Source organism: Lemur catta, chromosome 1 (genome assembly GCF_020740605.2).
Source record: "Lemur catta isolate mLemCat1 chromosome 1, mLemCat1.pri, whole genome shotgun sequence".
Lineage (NCBI taxonomy): Eukaryota > Metazoa > Chordata > Mammalia > Primates > Lemuridae > Lemur > Lemur catta.
Window position 1 is genome coordinate 34,227,084 of NC_059128.1, and position 21,238 is coordinate 34,248,321.

Below are 21,238 nucleotides of genomic sequence, written 5' to 3' on the forward strand. Positions count from 1 at the left end.
TTACCTCAAACTCTTGGGCTCCAGTGATCCTCCTGCCTCAGCCTCCTTAGTATCTAGGACTACAGGTGTGTGCCAGAATGCCTGGCTAATTAAAAAATTTTTTTTTGTAGAGACAGGGTCTCACTATGTTGCCCAGGCTGGTCTCAAACTCCTGGCCCCAAGCGATCTTCCTGCCCTGGCCTCCCAAAGTTCTGGGATTACAGGCACAAGCCAACATGCCTGGCCCCAGATTTGTTTTTTGTTTGACATAGTCTGTCTTTGTATATAGAATTTCTTAAACTGAGTTTACACTACTTCATTGTAAAAGGAGATATTTTCTGACTGTCTCACTTGTGCCCCTCCTGACCTTGCCAGTGCTCTTGTTCAGGTCCTTATTAACCTCACCCTTGCCCATAGCTACCTTATCTCCTCAGCCTCCCATTTTAGTTAATTTTTCATATTGCTAGCAAATTAGTCTTCCTAAAGATTACTACTCCAAACCCAGCATTCTTTTGCCCTTTTTTTTTTTTATTCTCTGTTACCTAAGAATAAAGTACAGCTCCTTTAGCATAGCTTTTAGGTCTTTCCACAATGAAGTTTAACCTCATCTCTTCTTCCTTCCATGAGCCCTTTCAGTTGTTTTTAAAACCTACCTAGCTTTTTCCAGTCTCAGCATCATCAACCTAAATAACAAATAGAGAGAGGCTCTCTAAAAGAAAACGATATTTGGGAATAGGGCATTGTAATACAGTAAACTATAGTAAACTATGTGCATAATCAGGGAGGTAAAGAAAGACAAAGGTTTTCAAGGGAAAAACGAGGAAGATCACATAATTGTTTTCAGGTAATTATCCTTGGTTCCAAGGATCAACAACAAAGATGATGCCAGTCTGAGGTTGGACAGGCAATTGCTGTTCAGATGTCCTTGCAGAAGTATTTATTTGTGTGTGTGTAAGATTGCTATGGGCTTAGTGCAGGGTTGCAGATTTCAGTGTTTGTAGAGTCTTTTGTGACAGTTTTTGTTATCAGGCATTTATTCATGAGAACACTTCTCTTCATGGCCTTCCTAGACTCCATTTGTTAGAGTTTTTAGCACAAGTGACCCCATTCTGATTCTGACAGCTTTCCCACTCTGCTTGCTCAGTCTCTTTTTTTGTGCCCCAAATATTTCCCATTCAAAATTCCCCCCTCTGAATTTCTGTCCAACACAAATGCTATTCCTTCCTTCTTTGGGAAATAATCTCTTCCATTATTCCCCAGAGCTGGGTGCGGTCTGGGTGCAGTGGCTCACGCCTGTAATCCTAGCACTCTGGGAGGCCCAGGCAGGAGGATCGCTTGAGCCCAGGAGTTTGAGGTTGCTGTGAGCTAGGCTGACACCACAGCACTCACTCTAGCCCGGGCAATAGAGTGAGACTCTGTCTCAAAAAAAAAAAAAAAAAAAAAGAAGAGTTCATGGGATGCAACATAGCATAATGTGTGAGTGTGGACTGTAGTTTCAGTGCCTTTGGTTCTGCCTCTACTACTTACTAGTTCTGTAACCTTGAATATATTTTTTTAATGTTTCTGTCCCTTCATTTTTCATATGTGGGATAAAGATAGAACACCTACTTTACAGTTACTGTCTATAAGGCACATCAGATAGTACTTGTTGCCTCCTAGTGATCATTTAAGTAAAATAATCCAAAGAATTTATTACCAAGTAGCTACTGAACTGACTGATTTTGATCAGAACCTGTGCTATCTCTAGGATCATCAGATCTGCTCAAAGATTTGTATAAGGACCAGAAAAGGGAATGACCTCTTATAACCCACAGCTGCCTGGGAACGAGTGAATGCCAAATAATCAGGTTCAAGCAAGTTTTAATAATCCTTCAGGCTTCAGTATCTTTTTAAAATTTTTATTTATTTATTTATTTATTTATTTATTTATTTGAGATAGGGTCTCACTCTGTTGCCAGGGCTGGAGTGCAGTGGCACCATCATAGCTCACTGCAACCTCAAACTCCTGGGCTCAAGTGATCCTCCTGCCTCAGCTCCTGAGTAGCTGGGCCCATAGGCATGTGCTACCATGCCTGGTTAATTTTTCTATTTTTTGCAGACAGGATCTCACTGTTGCCCAGGCTCAGGCTTCGGTATCTTTCTAGGAGAGTTCTGTAGAAATGAGTGTCTATTAATAAAATTCATTCATTCATATTTATTTATTCAGTTATTCAATAAACATTTCTGTTTTAAGAATACAGAAATCAGGGACACTATTCCTGTCTTCAACTAACATGGTCTTACGTAGAAGGCCGTTGTGAAGAATTCAGCCAGGTGAGAGAGGTATGGAAGGAAGTGAGTTCAAGACAAAGAGAAATAGTCTGAACCAACCAACACATAGAGGCACAAGAGGGCATGAAATATTCAGGGAACTTCATTTCAGAATAACTGAGCATGGGGTAAGAATAGCTGGATACAAGGCAGTGGTAAGAGAGAGAGGCAGGGACAGGATGATGACAACATTGCCTGTGGGGCCTGGATAGCACCTGGCTGTCCTCACTCTGCCTGTTCTAGTCCCCTGGGCTTGCACACCTCTCAGGGTGGGTGGCAGCCAAACAGCCTCTGAGAAACCAAAGTTCTGTGCAGACCAGACCCCAACCACCTGTTTTCCCTCCAAGTATCCCGAGAGACTTAAATTTCATTCTTTGTGAATGCCAAACAAAAATTTATATTTTATCTTTAAGGCAAGAAGGAAACACTGAGGGATACTAAACAGGACAGAACTGTGATCAAGTTTGCTTTTAAGAAAGCAGTTTTGAAAGCAACATGGAGAAGATATTTGAGGTGTAGGAAACAGAGGCAGAGGTTTAAAGACAATCCATTCTGTCTGGAGGTGTTCAGTTTAAGGGACTGATGGACATTTGAAGGGTTAAGATGGTAAGACTCTAGTAAGATATCAGAATAATTTCTTTAAAAAAATTTCCAAGGTATATTATGTCCTTATGTTCAGTTTCCTATAACTACTACGATTATATGTTTGTGGTTGTTAATTCATTCCATAGTTTAAAAAGTTTTTACCTAAATAATGTCATTTTAACCTTTCCATAATCCCATAAAGTGGAAAGGACTATTATTCTCCCCATTTTACAGTGACGAATTATACATCCAAGATTGTAAGTGATTGACTTGCCTAGATATAGAGGAAGTCAGTTGAAGATGCAAATCTCAAACCTAGCTCTTCTGACTCAAGACAGTGTTCACTCCGTGATAGTGTACTGTATACATTTATAATAGCCCATCAACTCTTTAGTCAGTGTTTACTTTGCTACCAGCACTACGTTAGTGGAAATTAAAAAAAAAAAAATGAGAAGACCAGGCTGGGTCCTTGCCTCTGACAGATAGCAGCATTGTTTGTTGGCAAAGCTATCGACTGGCAATCAGATCTGCCTTCCAGTTCTAATTCTGCCTAACCACCTGTGCGATTATATTCTATGTGAAAATAACAGAAACTCAACCCAAACAAACCTAAATACAGAAGGGAATTATTGGCTCATAAAATCCAGGGAAGGATTTACAATCGAGCACTAAGAAAGGCTGCAGAGGTGGGCCTTCGGAACAGCTGGAACAAGGGGCCCAAACTTTGTTAGGAGTCTTCACAAATCTTGTTTCTTTTGCTTTCGGTATGGTAGTTTCACTTTCTCTCACTACTAACCAGCTCTCTCTAATGGTAGGAAGTATGTCTACTATGTTACTGAGTTTAGACTTAAAGCTTTAACCATTGTGGGGAGATCACCCCAACCTCTCTCACTGTCCCAAAGTAAAAAATTCTCAGGGAACCCACTCCTTGGCCCAGCAGAAGGTGGGTGCCCAACCCATGGATTCCCAGAGGGATCAATTCCCCAGAGTTCTAGCAAGATAATTCCAGGTGTCCATTTTCTCAGGTACTTTGTGAAAGATATAAATCTTAAATATGGGGTATGATATTGTTAAATAGAAGAACAGAAACCAGTGTTCCAGGTAGGGAAAGGAGGCTTTGAGTTATGACATAGGCAGTCTATGGATGAAAAGACAAGCCTGACTGGAGGACAAGGCTGTATCCTTGTTCCCATAGAAATAAGATTGAACTGCTAAGGTAGGAAATGATTATGATGGACTGAAAAGCTAAACATAGAATTTGTTCCAGTTGAAGCAGCCATTATAGGTTTCTTATGTAGATTCAACTGTGACTTCTGAAAACCTACTTTATAATATAAGCAAATAAACAAATCCTTAACCACTTCCTAGAATACTCTTTCCTTGTTTTTGTTCTCTTTTTCCTTTTCTTAGACAGGGTCTTGCTCTGTCACCCACGCTGGAGTGCAGTGGCATGCTTATAGCTCACTGTAGCCTTGAGCTCAGGTGTTTGATCAATCCTCCTGCCTCAGCCCCCCAAGTAGGTAGGACCCCAGGCATACACCACCATGCCCGGCTAATTTTTTCTTTTATCTTTTTAATTTTTTGTAGAAATGGAGTCTTGGTATGTTGCCCAGGCTAGTCTTGAACTCCTAACCTCAAGCAATCCTCCTGAGTTGGCCTCCCAAAGTGCTGTTATTACAGGCACGAGCCACAGTGCCCAGCTCATTCTTTGTTTTAACTGAACTTGGGTTAGGGTTGTGATAGTGAGAACAAAGAAGAATGTGTGAGAGAATTCAGAGGAAGAAAGCTCGAAAGACAGCACCTAGTCTCATCTGGGAGCCTAGAAGAAGGACAGCACTCTCAGTGACTATTTGAACATAAGCCATCTTGAAAGCAGGAGCGATATCTTACTAACATTGCATCTCCAAGAACCAGTTAGTGCTTCATTTACCAGATGAATAAACTGAATGACTCTCATAAAATGAGAAAATTAAGAAGATGGCCTCTAGCCCTCTCCAGCTCCACAATTCTATGAGTCCATTCCTAATCCTGATCTTAAAGTCTTCAAATTTGATATGCCCAATCTAGCTAGTTATTTTTTAAAAAACAAGACTTTAGAGGGCAAGCACATTGGCTGACATCTGGTAAACCTAGCACTTTGGGATGCCAAGGTGGGAGGATCACTCGAGGCCGGGAGTTCAAAACCAGTCTGGCCAACATAGCAAGACCTCCTCTCTACCAAAATAAATAAATAAATAAAAATTACAGAGTTAGGGAAAAATAAAACTGAATGCAAATAGTCTATGTGGTAAAGCAAGAATTCCATGGTCATCTCAGCTTATGTGGGCTAGAAAAAAAGTGAATAAGAGACCATTTATTGTCATTAATTTGTTTTGGTCTACTTTTGTTTGTTGCCTGGGATACTCTTAGACCAGGAGTCCTCAACCTATGGTAAGTTGTATAATTATTTCATTAGATATTACAATGTAATAATAATAGAAATAAAGTGCAGAATAAATGTAATGCACTTGAATCACCCCCAAACCATCCCCTCCCCATCCATGGAAAAACTGTCTTCCATGAAAATGGTCCCTGGTGCCAAAAAGGTTGGGGATCACTGAGACCATTTATCTGCAGGGTTTTTCTCTTAGAATCTTACTTTAGAAGAAGGTGATTCAAAGATTGGGGCATAAAAAACTGAGAAGATAGAAAACTCATTACTCATTAATGATAAAAATTTTATCTATATTAATCACACATTTTGTTTGCATTTGTGTTATGACAGACAGAATTCAGAGGAAATTGTATTTTTGGGAAATATGATAAAACTAATAAAAGATGCAGGATAAAATCATTAGGTATATATAAAGACTTTAATAAACATAGATTTACTCTTTCAAAAATAACATTCATAATGACTATTGATACCTATAATGTGCTATGTACTGATATCAACATGTCAAAAATATTCTATTAATAGTAGCAATTTATGGTAATAGCTTGCAATATATACATTTTGTAGTTTAACAAATAAGAAATTAAGTTGGGTTCCAGGTAGGCTAAAGAAAATAAATGATAAATATTCAGTTTTAAATGACCATTATAATTTTCATAAGTAAAATAGTTTTGAACATAAACTGCTTAGGTGTAAAGAATTTAGATAAAGTTCTTTGATCGCATTGTAAAAGTAGTTGAATCAATGATTTACCTCAACCCAATATGATAAATTATAAACTTAATTTAAATTACTTATCAAAGGTAAAATGTCCAAGGCTAAGACTCTATATTTTGTTTCCCTACTACTTCTATGAAAGTTCCATTAGAAATGAGGCACTATTTTACCTTTATAGAACATCTATCTCATAAAGATTTTGATATTACATAAAGTTAAACTGAAATACAGAGAAGGATATAACAAAATTATGAAGCATGGAGTAAGATACAGTTCTCTTATCTATTGTAGGTATTCTTATTTGGTTTTGCAGGCAAGACATTGAATTTCACCCAGGTAGTATATCCTTACTTGGCAGTAATATATTTTTTTAATGTTTATGCTATATGATAAAAATGCTTGCCACAGAATGTTTATATTTGAATCTTTTGATATAGTTAAATTTCTATTAAGTTTTAAGATATTCTATTATAAAAAGTTCAGAGTGAATATAAATAGAAACCACCAGAACTACTATTTGTTCCACCATGACTCTTTGGTATATAGCTAAGACCTTGTCCTTATCATTAACAAGAATTTATTACACCAGCAGGACAGTGTCAGCCTTTATTTTTCCTCTTTAGTGCAGTCATAGGCCAAATTCCCATTAACCCATCATCTTTGCTCCCACTAATGTTAAAGAGAATAATATTGCATTCTGACAAAATATATCAATGTTAAAGAAGTCATGATTTAGTCTTGGGATGTAAAGATCACCTTCTATTTTGTTTTGTGTACTTTCTTCTTTCTCTGCCACGTTTGGGCTACATAGTCCCCAGAATCGAAATTTCTTGGATGAATCTGAATAATTCCCTTTTTCTTTTTTGTAGCAACAAGGTCTTACTTGCTACATTGCCCAGGCTGGTTTTGAACTCCTGGGCTCAACGGATTCTCCTGTCGTGGCCTCGCAAAGAGCTAGGATTGCAGGTGTGAGCCACCATGGCTGGCCAGAATAATTCCCTTGTAAACAAATTATTTTGACAAGAAAGCATGTGTACACTCTTCACCCAAAGGCTGTTGCCCCCTTTCTTTCTATAAACCAAGTTGTTTCTTATTTTCAGATGCCAACTAATCATCTACCTCACAGAACCATTCACAGATAATCCAGGGCTACCTCTGCATACTCCATGTAGTGATTACTTTATGTCTCATTTCCTAGAGCTGTGTACTATGTCTGGCTTTACATTTTCTTTGAATACACATGTACCTTTTTCTCATGTTTTTGTCTCCCTCACTAGATTGTTAATGCCTCAATATTAGACATAAAAGATGTTCCAACTAGGGATGGCTTAGTGTTTGCAGACTTATGAATTCAAATGAAACACTTTAATTTTTTCCTAGTTCCAAAATCTCATTCAAACCTATATTTCCTTCCTTCCCCCTCCCAGAACCTGATTCTAGTTCAGGCTCTCATTCTCTCTCACCTGATTACTGCAATAATTTTCAAATTATTTACCTAGCCTTCGGTCTCTGACCTCTGGCAATTCATCTTTGATTTCCTTCCCTGTTATCTTTCTAAAGCACAGTTCTGATGGCATCACTCCCTAGTATGAAAGACTTCCATGGCTCCCACTGGGTACAAAATAAAATCCCTAGCTTGGCATTTAAGGCTTTACAACCTGGTCCTATCCTCTCTTTTCCAATCACCCTTCCTTCTTATTCTATGAGCTATTGTTTACCAAAAACATCTTTGCACATTCGTATCCCCTATCTTAGTTCATTTTCTCTTCCTAAGATGGGCTTCTTCATCTATTTATATTTCTTGCTCTTTAATTACAATCCAGCTAAGCAGAATCACCTTTTAACACCTTTCTTGCTGCCCCCTAGTCAAACTCTTTCCTTCTCCTTTCCAGGGCATGCTGGTTATGTACCGATTTTACACTTGCCATCTGCTCTATACTCTAGAGGTGGTCCTGTCTATCTCTATCTCCCCTTTATACTGTGAGCAATTTGAGGGTATGGATGATAATTTATTCCTCTTTTTATGATCACAGTTTAGCAAGTGGAGGAGGAGAGCACCATTCCTGGGAAATATTATAAAAATATTTCTAACGACTTAAAGGCATGGGAAAATTTTCAGCCTGTTTCTTAGAAGTAATTCAAATCCTTTAATTATAGACATTCACCTTACCTGAAACAACTTCCTGGAATTAGAGTTCAGAGACCTTATAATATAAACTGTTCTATCAAGAAGTCAAGTTTGTAGCTTGTTAGGGAAGTTTAGCTCCTAAAGGTCAACCTTATCAAACTCACAAATCTACATACTTCATTCAGCCACTAATTACATTTCTTCTGTGCAAGCTCCCTAGCGATCAGAATTTCCTAAAAGGAAATCTTACACGTAAGCCAAGAACACCTGTGCTCTCTTAATGTTTGCCAAAATATCAGACAAATGACACAACATTTTGAATTTGTAGGTGATTGGGTTTTCTTTTGTAGGCCATGGTTGTTAATTTTACTGATTATACATCCGGGTCCCGTACTGGGGTCTACACCCAGTCTTGTCACCACCGATCAATCGGCACGTGGCTTTCCGGACATCAATCGTCCGGGACAGCTCTGTAATGGCTCGTTAATTACTTGAGTCGAGCGATTCCGGGCGCTTGGTGGCTACTTCGCCCGCATTCATCATTCACCGCTTGACGCGGTGCCAGCAGGACGTCCGGCTGCTGGTCTCTGGCACCGCCGAAGCTCGCACCAGGATCGTGGCCTCGCCGGGTCAGTGTTCCGCAGAGGGAATCCGGCCACATTAGTCTGCGGGGAACGAGCGCTGACGATGGAGAAGGGGGACACGCCACGTCCCGCTAGCGGAGCACCGCAGCGCCTGCCGGTGGGGAACCTCGCGGCAGCCGTCCGTAGAGCCTCAGCGCCGAGGCGCCGCCGGGTGCGTTCGCGGTTGGCCCGGCGCGGCCCGGCCCCTCTCGGAGCGGCGGTGGGGGCGGGGCGCGGCGCGCGCGCGGGCGCGTGGAGGCCGCGGGCGGGGGCGGAGCGCGCGCGACGGGGCGGGGGCGCGCGGCGGCCGCTGCGGCCTGTGGCGCCGTCACCCGTCAGACTCCCGCGGTTCGAGGGAGGCGCAGCTGCTGCTGCTGCCGCTGGCCAGGCGCGTGGGGACGGTTCGAGGCTGCGCCGGGGGTCGGCCTACCCTCCCGGTGGGTCCCATTATCATGTCGCTGAGGCAGCGCCTGGCCCAGCTGGCTGGCCGTCTGCAGGAGCCGCAGAAAGTGGCCCGTTTCCAGCGGCTGTGCGGAGTGGAAGCGCCGCCGAGCCGCTCCGCCGACCCGAGGGAGGATGAGAAGGCGGAGGCGCCCCTAGCCGGAGACGCCCGGCGGCGAGGGCGGCAGGCAGGGGCGTCCGGAGGCCCGCGGCCGCCCGGGGGCGACTGCAATCAGTGCCCGGGCAAGCCGGACGGCGGCGGCGCCCCCAACGGCGTGCGGAACGGGCTGGCCGCCGAGCTGGGCCCGGCCTCGCCGAGGCGCGCGGGCGCCCTGCGCCGCAACTCGCTGACGGGCGAGGAGGGCGAGCTGGCCTGCGTGAACAACTGGCCGCTCTACTACCTGTTCTGCTTCGGCACGGAGCTGGGCAACGAACTCTTTTACATCACGTTCTTCCCCTTCTGGATCTGGAACCTGGACCCCCTGGTGGGCCGGAGGCTCGTGGTCATCTGGGTGCTGGTCATGTACCTGGGCCAGTGCACCAAGGACATTATCCGTTGGCCGCGGCCCGCCTCGCCGCCGGTGGTCAAGTTGGAGGTCTTCTACAACTCCGAGTACAGCATGCCCTCCACCCATGCCATGTCTGGCACCGCCATCCCCATTTCTATGGTCCTCCTCACCTATGGCCGCTGGCAGGTAAGATTCCCTCTCCTCGCCCAGCTTAGCCCGAGGGCAGTTAAAGAACTCCGAGTTCTCTTTGCTCTGTACAGTTATTTTAATTTGACCATTCCCCTCCCAAACCCCTCTTTCCATAGGTTTTCAGAGTATCCTCAAACGGGCCCTTTCTAGGTTTAAAAAAATTAAGTAATGGGGGAAACCTAGAGACTTGAACCATTAAGTTCTATTTTAATAGCAATGCCTTTCTTAGAACCCAAAGCAAACACTTTCCACGGAGTAATACATTGTCATTGGGCTTTGAGTTTTTAAACTGCTTTAATTCTTGTGATGCACAGTGGAAGTGGATTTTCCTTATTATGAATCGTTGGGTCGCTAAGACCCAGTTTCATAGTAAAGTATGGTGCCTTCCCTAAAACTGATTCTGTTTCAGACGTAGTTATTAGGTAAAGTCATTAGCTTTACTGTAAGAGTGTTTACAAAATCTTAGTGTAATTCCAAAACAAACATGCCAGTTCCAAGCAAAGAAGTAAAGAATTTTCAGCGAACTCCACCCTTTAATGAAGGAAGTTAATGGAGCACGGTCTTAAGAGGTGTGGTTACTAATTTGCTGATAGACACAAAGTTTAATTATCTTCTGGATCATTGATCTGCAAGTATCAGTTAAGCCACAACAGTGTTATTGTTGCATTAACTCTAAAAATTCATGGTTTAGAAGTTATTCTTAAAGAAAGGGTTCTTGATCAGACTGGTGGGTTTATAAAAGTGGCAAATACGAACAGCAGGGTCAGCCTGACCATCAGGGAAGGGTTTTTAATGGCAGTTGTTTTTATTTTGCCTACTTCTTTGGGCCCTCCAATTTTGAGTTCTCCGTGGTCCATAAATGTTACTTAGGTTTAAAAACTAATTATCTTTCTGGATTGGTTGTGTGCATATTTGCAAGAAAAAAGAAAAAAGAAAAAAAAAAGAAAAACATAAAACCAAAATTTATTCTTAGACCTCTGGGATTGCTTTATTTGTCTTTTAAATTGTAAGAGATGTGTTAATCCTGCACATGAGTCCCTTAATTTAAGAATAAAATACATTCTGTCTTCAGTGATAGCAAGAAAAAAAAAAGGGGCCGGGCATGGTGGCTCACGCCTATAATCCTAGCACTCTGGGAGGCCAAGGCGAGTGGATTGCTTGAGGTCAGGTGTTCGAGACCAGCCTCAGCAAGAGCAGACCCCCGTCTCTACTAAAAATAGAAAGAAATTATCTGGCCAACTAAAATATATATATAGAAAAAAATTAGCCGGGCATGGTGGCGCATGCCTGTAGTCCCAGCTACTGGGGAGGCTGAGGCAGTAGGATCGCTTAAGCCCAGGAGTTTGAGGTTGCTGTGAACTAGGCTGACGCCACGGCATTCACTCTAGCCCGGGCAACACAGCGAGACTCTGTATCAAAAAAAAAAAAAAAGAAAGAAAAGTAAAGGAATAAAGTACTTAATTATGGAGAATCTAAGGAAGCAGACTTCCCTATATTTTTCCCCTTTACTGCACAAAATCATCTTACATTGAAAAATAGACATTCCATATAAAACTTCATTATGATAACCTTACTTATCCCACATTTGATTGCAGTATAGATAAAATCTTATCCCCATGGATGCTTCTGTGCAGTGCATCTTTCTTCTAATAACATGGAAAATATGTAAGGTGCATAAGTAAGAATGGCAGAATTAGGAGGGAAGAGTACCAGGGAAGTTTCTTCCTATTTAGGCAAAGGAGATATACAGTGATACTCAGATTGTGAAGCAATGCTGCCTGTTTTGCATGATAAATATCTCAAATTTTGCATTTAATCTGAATATTTCAAAATTTAAGATTGTCAGTGAACTGTGTTTGGCATAATATTTACTGGCTAGCTGATGTTGTTTCTCTTATTTTCACGAGACATAGGATTCTATAACAATATAGGGCCTTTTATAACACCTTAGTGAGTAGCTATGTTGTATGCTATTAATATTAGCAATCTACGAGAAATAGTTATTTTTGCTCTTCATTTATTCAGGACACATGCTAACAGGAAGTCTGAAAACAGTATAGCTGAATTGTTTATGGGATGCAGCTTTTAATATTTTAACATTTCAGAATTATTTGAATTATCAAAATAAGCTTACATTATAGTTTTAAAACAATCTGGTACATCTAATTCAAAGTTTGAGGAACTTGTATTAGGAACTTGTATGGTTTTAGACTTTGAACTAGACAGGATATTAGAAATTGCCTAGTTTCAAACTGTCATTATACAGATGTTCAAACTGACCAGTTACATTAGAATTAATCTGTAATGGTTTAAATTTCTTATTTTACATTTTCACTCTAAAATTGAACAAACTTCTAAATTTGCACAATTATTTTTTAGTTGCCTGTTTTGAAAGACTCCCAGTCTATGAAAGTTCTATCTTTATAAATGTTTGATTGTAATAATCCAGTACAGAATGACTTTTTTACATTTTTACTTTTTTTTTTAAGATCCTTGTTATATGTTGAAAACAAAAGTACCTTCCTTTGCTTAAGTTGTTTTGGTCCTCCTCTCTGCCAGTTAGTATTGCACTACTTTGGAGGCTTATATTTCCAGAGTAGGTAATGACAAACAATATTAGAGACGAGGGGAAGAATTAAACAGTGAAAGCCTGGTATTTTGATTGATAGTCCTGTCTGTCCATCTGCTGTGCCTCAGCTGCTTACTCCATACAGGGCTGGTTACTTCTATATGTCTATGTTGCTCAAACATCTCTCGAAACTGAGTTATCTCACATACCATCCCTTTGGCTTAGAATCACTGCTTCATTCCTCTCTAACACTTAATGTTCCTACCCTCCTTGAAATTTGCTCAAGAGTCACCACCTACATGGAGCCTTTTAAATTAACCCTTTCTGTTTCATTATTCCTCACTTATTTTTAAAATGACAGTATATGAAAATTACAGGGGTGGGGGGAGTGTTGAAATGCAGATTTCTGCACCTTACTTCCAGAGATGATGATCCATTAGATAAGTGAAGGGCATTGCATTTTACTGGAGAAAGTTCCCTGAAAATTAACTCTTTTTTTTAACTGTATAAATTCTCTGTCCACCAAAGATTAACTCTTGATCCTTAAAATATATTTCATGTTTCTCCAAAATTGTTGTCTCAGCTCTTTTTGTGATTCCAGTCTTTGAATTTTTTAAGGTATGTGTTGATTGGAATTATATAACTCCAAGCGGTTATCTGAAGAGTTTTAAATATATATTTTATGGTATTGTAAGATAGAAAATTTTTATTCCTCCAGGGATTAAATAACTTGAGATCCGTTGGCCAGATAATGATTACTGCTGTCATATTATTCCCTGGAATTTTTTGTAGCCTGAATTGGTAACAAATTAGGAAATAAGGAGCATCAGATATTAAAAACATAGTCCTTTGAAGAATAATCTAAAATAAATATAGCGTTCCTTTTGCAATTATGTTTGCATGTTGTTTTCCGAAATAAAAATTTTTGATTTTTAAATAATATGGCTTATAATCAGTTCTAAGTATATACTTGATTTACTAATTATGAGGTTTTAAATGAATTTCATTTTTAAAAAATTAGTCTTATACTTTATAGACACACTTATTACCAACTAATCTTTTACTACATATGCTTTCACTACTTTTTATAATAATTATAATATTAACATTATTGATATTTATTAAGCACTTACTGCATGTCACAGATTGTTTGAAATGTCTGTTACTTCATTTAGTTTACTATTATAACATCCCAATGTTTGATCCTATTATAAATACAAGTTTACAGATGAGGAAACTGAAGAACATGGAGGTTATGTAATTTATGCAAAATAACACAGCCAGCAAGTTGATGCAGATAGACTGACTCAAGAGCTTACAGAGAAAACGCGTTTCAAATCACACTTTATGTGTGGTTTTTAAAGTATGTTTGAAATAATAAATACCATTTTTGAAATAGATATGATTGTGTTCTTAAAGTACAAAATCAGCTTTTATATGCCTTAAGAACATAGCGTTATTATGCATATGTATAATTGTATATGTGGTATATGTGTATATGTATGTATATACGTATACATGCAGTATCCGCAAATATTTGCATTTTAGACATATATTAAGATTTTTTTTTTTTTTTGAGACAGTGTCTCACTCTGTTGCCTGGGCTAGAGTGCCATGGCGTCAGCCTAGCTCACAGCAACCTCAAACTCCTGGGCTCGAGCAATCCTCCTGCCTCAGCCTCCTGAGTAGCTGGGACTACAGGCATGTGCCACCATGCCCGGCTAATTTTTTCTATGTATATTTTTAGTTGTCCGTATAATTTCTTTCTAGTTTTAGTAGAGACGGGGTCTCGCTCTTGCTCAGGCTGGTCTCGAACTCCTGAGCTCAAACGATCCACCCACCTCGGCCTCCCAGAGTGCTAGGATTACAGGCGTGAGCCACCGCGCCCGGCCATATTAAGATGTTGACTGAAATAAAATGCTGATTTGTCACCCAGTAGAATAAAGAATTAGGTAAGCATAAGAGCTTTGGGGAAAAAAGGGACAAAAGATGTTCTATCAGAATAGTTTATTGCAGATAATAGAAGATATCTGTGAGGTCATGGAAAGATAAAAGGAGGAAAGGCAAGAAGTAAGAGTTACAAAAGTAGGTCACAAATAACAAAGACCAAAGGAGGCTGCAAGATCCAAGAGATTGATCACTCTGGTAATTTGGGGAAGAAGCACAGTTTGTTTAAAAATTGAATTGGTTTGCTACTTTTTTACCTTGCATAGCTTGTGTTTGAAATTCACATTTTCCTGATTTTATAAGTGCTTATTACTAATTTTTATTTAAAATTAATTGTATTAATTTATTTGAATAGGTGAATGCATTGTAGAAAACTCAAAATTTACATAAAAATATGAAGAGGAGAGTATGTTTCTCTTTTTTCTCTGTCCCACAGCTTCTAAGATCTCTTTTCCAGAGGATTCATTGTTATACTTTTCTTGTTTAGCTTTTTGCAGATGGTCTTTACTTTTATAGACATACAAATGGTCACATACCATAGTGTTGTGGATCTTTTTTTTGCTTAGAAATATATCATGAAGACTTTCTTTTTCTTTTTCTTTTTCTTTTTTTTTTGAGACACAGTCTTGGTCTATTGCCCGGGCTAGAGTGCTGTGGCGTCAGCCTAGCTCACAGCAACCTCAAACTCCTGGGCTCAAGCGATCCTCCTGCCTCAACTTCCCAAGTAGTTGGGACTACAGGCATGCACCGCCACACCTGGCTAATTTTTCCATTTTTAGTAGAGATGGGGGTCTCACTCTTGCGCAGGCTGGTCTCAAACTCCTGACCTCAAGCGATCCTCCGGCCTTGCTAGGATTACAGGTGTGAGCCACCGTGGCCTTTCCTTTTCTTTTGTCCAACAATTAGCAAGTACTAATTATGTTCTCATGGTTTTTTAAAATGCCTTACATAACTTAACTCTTCCAATCCCCATAAAACCCTGTGAGTAATATCACAAGTTTGCAGAAGAAACTGAGGCAGAGGAAGGTTAAGTAACTTGCCCAAGATCACTCAGCAAGTATATGTGTAGCAGAGCCTGGATTCAAATGCAGGCAATTTGGCTGTAAAATGATACTATGCTCCTGGATTATGTTGCCTCTCCATATTAATACATTCTGTATTATTTATTATATAGAGAGAGCTATCTAATTTTTTCACATTTGCATGTTATTAATAATATAGCTAATAAATTGACTTTCAGTATCTTTAGATTTCTAGTCATTTGCTAGTATAATGACACAGTGACTGCTTATATGCATTTTGAATACATTACTGTGTCAAAGAGTATATGCATTTGAATTTTAACAGATAATGCAAAATTGTCTTTCATAAAGATTGTACCGATTTACATTCCTACCAACAATATATGAGAGTGCCTGTTTTCCTACACTTTCATTATTGCAATATATTATCAAATTTATTAATCTTTGCTCAAAATAATTTTAACATTGTATTTAATTTGCATTTCTTTTATCAAAAAAGTTGAAGAGCTTTACGTAGGTTTAGTGACTATTTAAGTTTCCTTTTCTGTGAACTGTCTATTCAAAGATTTCCTCTATTTTTTTTTTCAATTAGATTGTTGGTATTTTACTTACTGATTTTTTTAAACTGTATCTCTTTTTTTCTTTGTTTTTTAGTGTCTGCTCCATCTTCATATAATAATACACCCCTTCAAGTATAACTTCAAACTTAACATAAGAACCTTGCAACAGTATATTTCCATTTTCCCTCTCCCCTTCTTTATATTGTTGTCATGTATTTACATCTACATGTGTTATAAAACTCATAATACATTGTTATTATTTTTGTGTAATATTCCAATATATGACATAGAATATGCTAATGCTGTATTTTCAGAACTGCTATAATTTTTCTTCTGTCTAAAGAGCCTCTTTTCACACATTTTTTTTTAGTGTAGATCTGTTGCCAATGACATCTTCCTAGCTTTCTTATTTGAAAAATATTTTGACTTAATTTTGGGAAAATATTTTCATGATACATAAAATTTTGTTAATAGGTTGATAGTTTTTTTTTTCTTTCAGTACTTTTTTTTTTTTTTTTAAAGACAGAGTCTCACTCTGTTGCCCAGGCTGGAATGAGTGCAGTTGTGTAATCATAGCTCACTGTAACCTCCAATTCCTGGGTTCAAGTGATACCCCCACCTTAGCCTCCCCAGTAGCTGGAACTACAGGCTTGTGCTAGCATACATGGCTAATTTTTTTTTTTATTTTTTTGTAGAGCTGGGGTCTCACTATGTTGCCCGGGCTGTTCTCAAACTCCTGTCCTCAAGTTATTCTCCTGCTTCAGCCTCCCAAAGTGCTAGGATTGCAGGCATGAGTCACCGTGCCTGGCATTTTCAGCACGTTAAATACTGTGTTTCTCCATTGCCCCCTGGCTTACATAGTTTTTGAAAAAACATCTGCTGAAATTCTTATTTGTGGTCTTCTGTACTTAATGTCTTTTTTTTTCTTCTGGCTGCTTTTAAGATTTTCTCTTTGTCATTAGTTTTGAGCAATTTGAAAATGATGTGCCTTGATGTGCTTTTCTTTGTATTTCTTCTGCCTGGGGCTCATTGATCTTGAATCTGTGGGTTTGTAGTTTCCATTATATTTGGAAGATGTTCAGCATTGTTTCTAGAATTTTTTTTCTTTTCCCCCTTCCCACCTCTATCCTTTTCCTCTAGAATTCCAATTTCATGTGTGTTAGACTGTTCACTGATGCTCTGTTCTGTTTTTTGGGGTTTTTTTTTTTTTCAGTGTTTTTGATTTCAGTCCTTCCTTTTAGATAGTTTCTATTGCTATGGCTTCAAATTCACTCATCTGTTCTTCTGCAGTGTCTCATTTTCTGATAATTTCATCAAGTAGGTTGGCATATAATTTCAGACACTATATAATTTATATTTAGAAGTTCCATTTGGGTCTTTTAAAAAAATCTTCCATTTCTCAGCTTATTATGTTCCTATATTCCCTTACATCCTTGAGTAAGTTTACAAGATTTTTAATAGCTTTTTTAAGGTTCTTATCTACTAATTCCATCATTTCTGTAATCTTTGTGTGTTTCTAATATTTTTCCTGGTTATGGATTATATTTTCCTGCTTTTTTGCTTGGTAATTTTTATAGACTTTTGGATTTTGTTGTATTCCTTTAAATAGTATTAAGCTTTGTTCTGGTCTGCAGTTAAATTACTTGTCTGTTTAATCCTTTTAGTCTTGTTAAAATGGCCCCAGAATAACCATAGTCTAGAGCTAATTTAGCCTCACTACTTAGGTGATAACCTTCTAATTACTCTACCCAATTCCCTCTTCAGTCTGCCTGGTGGGAAAGCAATTACAAACTTACATCAGTTTTGGGAATTGTTTTGCCTACTACTTTCCAGTGGATTTTTCCCCTAGCTTTTCTTCTCATGGATGCACAGATTAGTACTTGGCCAACAACTTGCCAAGTTTCTTCTACACATCTCTAGGGCTCATTTTCTGTGCGGGTTCCTCTCTCCAGCACTCTGTCCTGCTAATTATATATAATCTCTTTGGCCACTGAGAACACCACTTTCTCTCCTCATAACTCAGTGAGACTGCTGGGCTCTGTTTTGGTTCCTCCTCCTGTAATACAGCCTGCAAACTGCCTCTGGCAGCAAGCTAGTACAATCATAGGGCTCATTTCATTTGTTTTCCTTTTCACAGACCTGTGAGTCACAGTTCTGTGCTGCTTATTGTCCAATATCTGAAAACAGTTGTTTCACATAATTTTTCTAGTTTACTGGTTGTTTACAGTGAAAAGGCTGGTCTTAAAACAATCCTTTATGGGCAGAAGGAGAAATCCTCTCACCTCTACTTATTGGTTTTTTTTTTTTTTTTTTTTTTGAGACAGAGTCTCGCTTTGTTGCCCGGGCTAGAGTGAGTGCTGTGGTGTCAGCCTAGCTCACAGCAACCTCAAACTCCTGGGCTTAAGCGATCCTCCTGCCTCAGCCTCCCCAGTAGCTGGGACTACAGGCATGCACCACCATGCCTGGCTAATTTTTTCTATATATATTTTTAGTTGGCCAGATAATTTCTTTCTATTTTTCAGTAGAGACGGGGTCTCGCTCTTGCTCAGGTTGGTCTCGAACTCCTGACTTTGAGTGATCCACCCGCCTCGGCCTCCCAGAGTGCTAGGATTACAGATGTGAGCCACTGCGCCCGGCCTGTTTTTTTGTTTTTTAATATATAACAGCTTTTTGAGATATAATTCACATACTGTACAATTCAACCATTTAAAAAATACAGTTCAGTCCTTTTTAGTATATTTTGCAATCATCACCACAATCAACTTTAGAACATTTTCATCATCCCCTGAAGAACCCCACATCCATAATATCACTTTCCATTTTCCCCAGTCCTTAGGCAACCACCAATCCACTTTATGTCTCTACAGATTTGTGTATTCTGTACATTTCATATAAATGGCAGCATGCAATATGTAGTCTGTTGTAACTGACTTTTTTCACTTATCATAATGTTGTTAAGGTTCTTTTGTGTGTGTGTGTGTGTGTGTGTGTGTGTGTGTGTGTGTGTGTGTGACAGAGTCTCACTCTGTTGCCCAGGCTAGAGTGCCGTGGCGTCAGCCTCACTCACAGCAACCTCAAACTCCTGGGCTCAAGCAATCCTACTGCCTCAGCCTCCCGAGTAGCTAGGACTACAGGCATGCGCCACCACACCCGGGTAATTTTTCTATATATTTTTAGCTGTCCATATAATTTCTTTCTATTTTTAGTAGGGATGGGGTCTCGCTCTTGCTCAGGCTGGTCTCAAACTCCTGAGCTCAAACAATCCACCCGCTTCAGCCTCTCAGAGTGCTAGGATTACAGGCGTGAGCCACCGCGCCTGGCCAGGTTCATTCTTATAATGTATCTAGTACTTCATTCCTTTTTATTACTGAATAATATTCCACTGGACAGATAGACCACATTTTATTTATCCTTTCATCAGTTGATGACATTTAGGTTTACTTTTTGTTTATTTTGAATAATGCTGCTATGAATATTTGTGTACAGGTTTTTCCATGGACATATGTTTTCATTTTTCTTGGGCTACTTACTGGTCTGGTCTGGTCTTTTCTTTTTTTCTTTTCTGAGAGTTTCTTGCTATGTGGCCATGCTGTAGTGCAGTGGCTATTAACAGGCACAGTCATAGCGTACTGCGGCCTTGAACTCCCGGCCTCAGGCAATCCTCTTGCCTCAGCCTTGCAAGTAGTTGGGACTATAGGTGTGTGCCACTGCTCCTGGCTTGTTATTCTAAATTGTTCATTTTCTTCAGACTTCTTGATGTTTTCTGCCAAGCAGAAATTATTTTTTTTTTATGTATCAGTATTTTCTTTCATAGCTTCTGGGTTTTATGTGATATTTAGAATGGCCTCTGTTGTGGCTTCTTAGTACTTTTATGGTTTCATTTTTTATGCTTAAATCTTTTAAATACTTTTTGCTTTGGGAAACGAATTCAACCTAATATTTCCCAATGGCACCATTTATCAAATAATCCCTTTTTCCCTATTGACTTGAACTGTCACTTTTATCATATATATATATATATATATATATATATTTTTTTTTTTTTTTTTTTTTTTTTTTTTTTTTGAGACAGAGTCTCACTCTGTTGCCCAGGCTAGAGTGCTGTGGCGTCAGCCTAGCTCACAGCAACCTCAAACTCCTGGGTTTGAGCAATCCTCCTGCCTCAGACTCCCAAGTATCTGGGACTACAGGCATATACCACCATGCCTGGCTAATTTTTTCTATGTATATATGTGTTTTTAGCTGTCCATATAATTTCTTTTCTATTTTTAGTAGAGATGGGGTCTCGCTCTTGCTCAGGCTGGTCTCAAACCCCTGAGCTCAAACAAGCCACCCGCCTCGGCCTCCCAGAGTGCTAGGATTACAGGCGTGAGCCACCGCGCCCAGCCACTTTTATCATATATTAAGTATAAGAATGTATTTGGGTCTATAGCCATGTTTTTATTTAGAATTGATATGTCAGATATTTATGTGCAAGTTGTATAATATTATATTCATTGTAACTTTAGATTAAATATAATATTTTTTCAGAATTCTTGCTATTGTTTATTTATAAATACATGACATGATTTAGTTTGCCTAGTTCCAAAAGAAAATCCCTTTTGTTATTTTTTTGTTGGAAAGATATTGTAGTTTCACATTTAAGTGTTTAATCCACCTTCAATTGGTTTTGTTTATGCTGTGAGGTATGAATCTGATGTAATTTCTTTTGTATAGATAATTAATTGAGCTCATACCATTTTTGAATAGTTTATCCTTTTGCTACTTATCTGTAATACCACTTCTGTTACATTTTAAGTTTTTATATATATGTGTCTGATTCTGAGTTCTCTGTTCAATTGGTGTGTTTGTGTAGCTCTTTATCAATATCATTGTCTTTATTCCTTTAATTGCTTTAGAGTAAGTCTTGATATCTGTTCATTCAAGTTCCTTACCATATTCTTTAAGATTGTCTTGGCTAATGTTGCATCTTTGCTTTCAATATACATTTTAGAAGGAGATCTTTAATTTCCATTGAAAAACATTGTCTGGACTTCATTGAAATTGCAATGAATTTATGAATTTATTTGGAGAGAATTGATAGCATTACAATATTGAATCTTCTTGTCTATGAATACGGTACATCTACTTTTTAGGTTTTCTTAAATGTCTTTCAATGAAGCTTTATAGTTTTCTCCATATAGGTCAAGTATATCTTTTGTTGGATTTATTTCTAGTTACTTTAC

General features: G+C 38.9%; 1 protein-coding gene across 1 annotated transcript in view; it reads left to right on the forward strand.

Annotated features, from left to right (window-relative positions):
- The first annotated feature begins 9,068 nt into the window (after positions 1-9,068).
- The window catches only part of SGPP1 (sphingosine-1-phosphate phosphatase 1), a 36,303-nt gene continuing 24,133 nt past the window's right edge, over positions 9,069-21,238 (forward strand). The window contains exon 1 of the mRNA XM_045565907.1: positions 9,069-9,912. Within this exon, the coding sequence (XP_045421863.1) occupies positions 9,229-9,912 (684 nt within the window). The 5' untranslated portion in view covers positions 9,069-9,228. The remainder of the gene's footprint in view (positions 9,913-21,238) is intronic.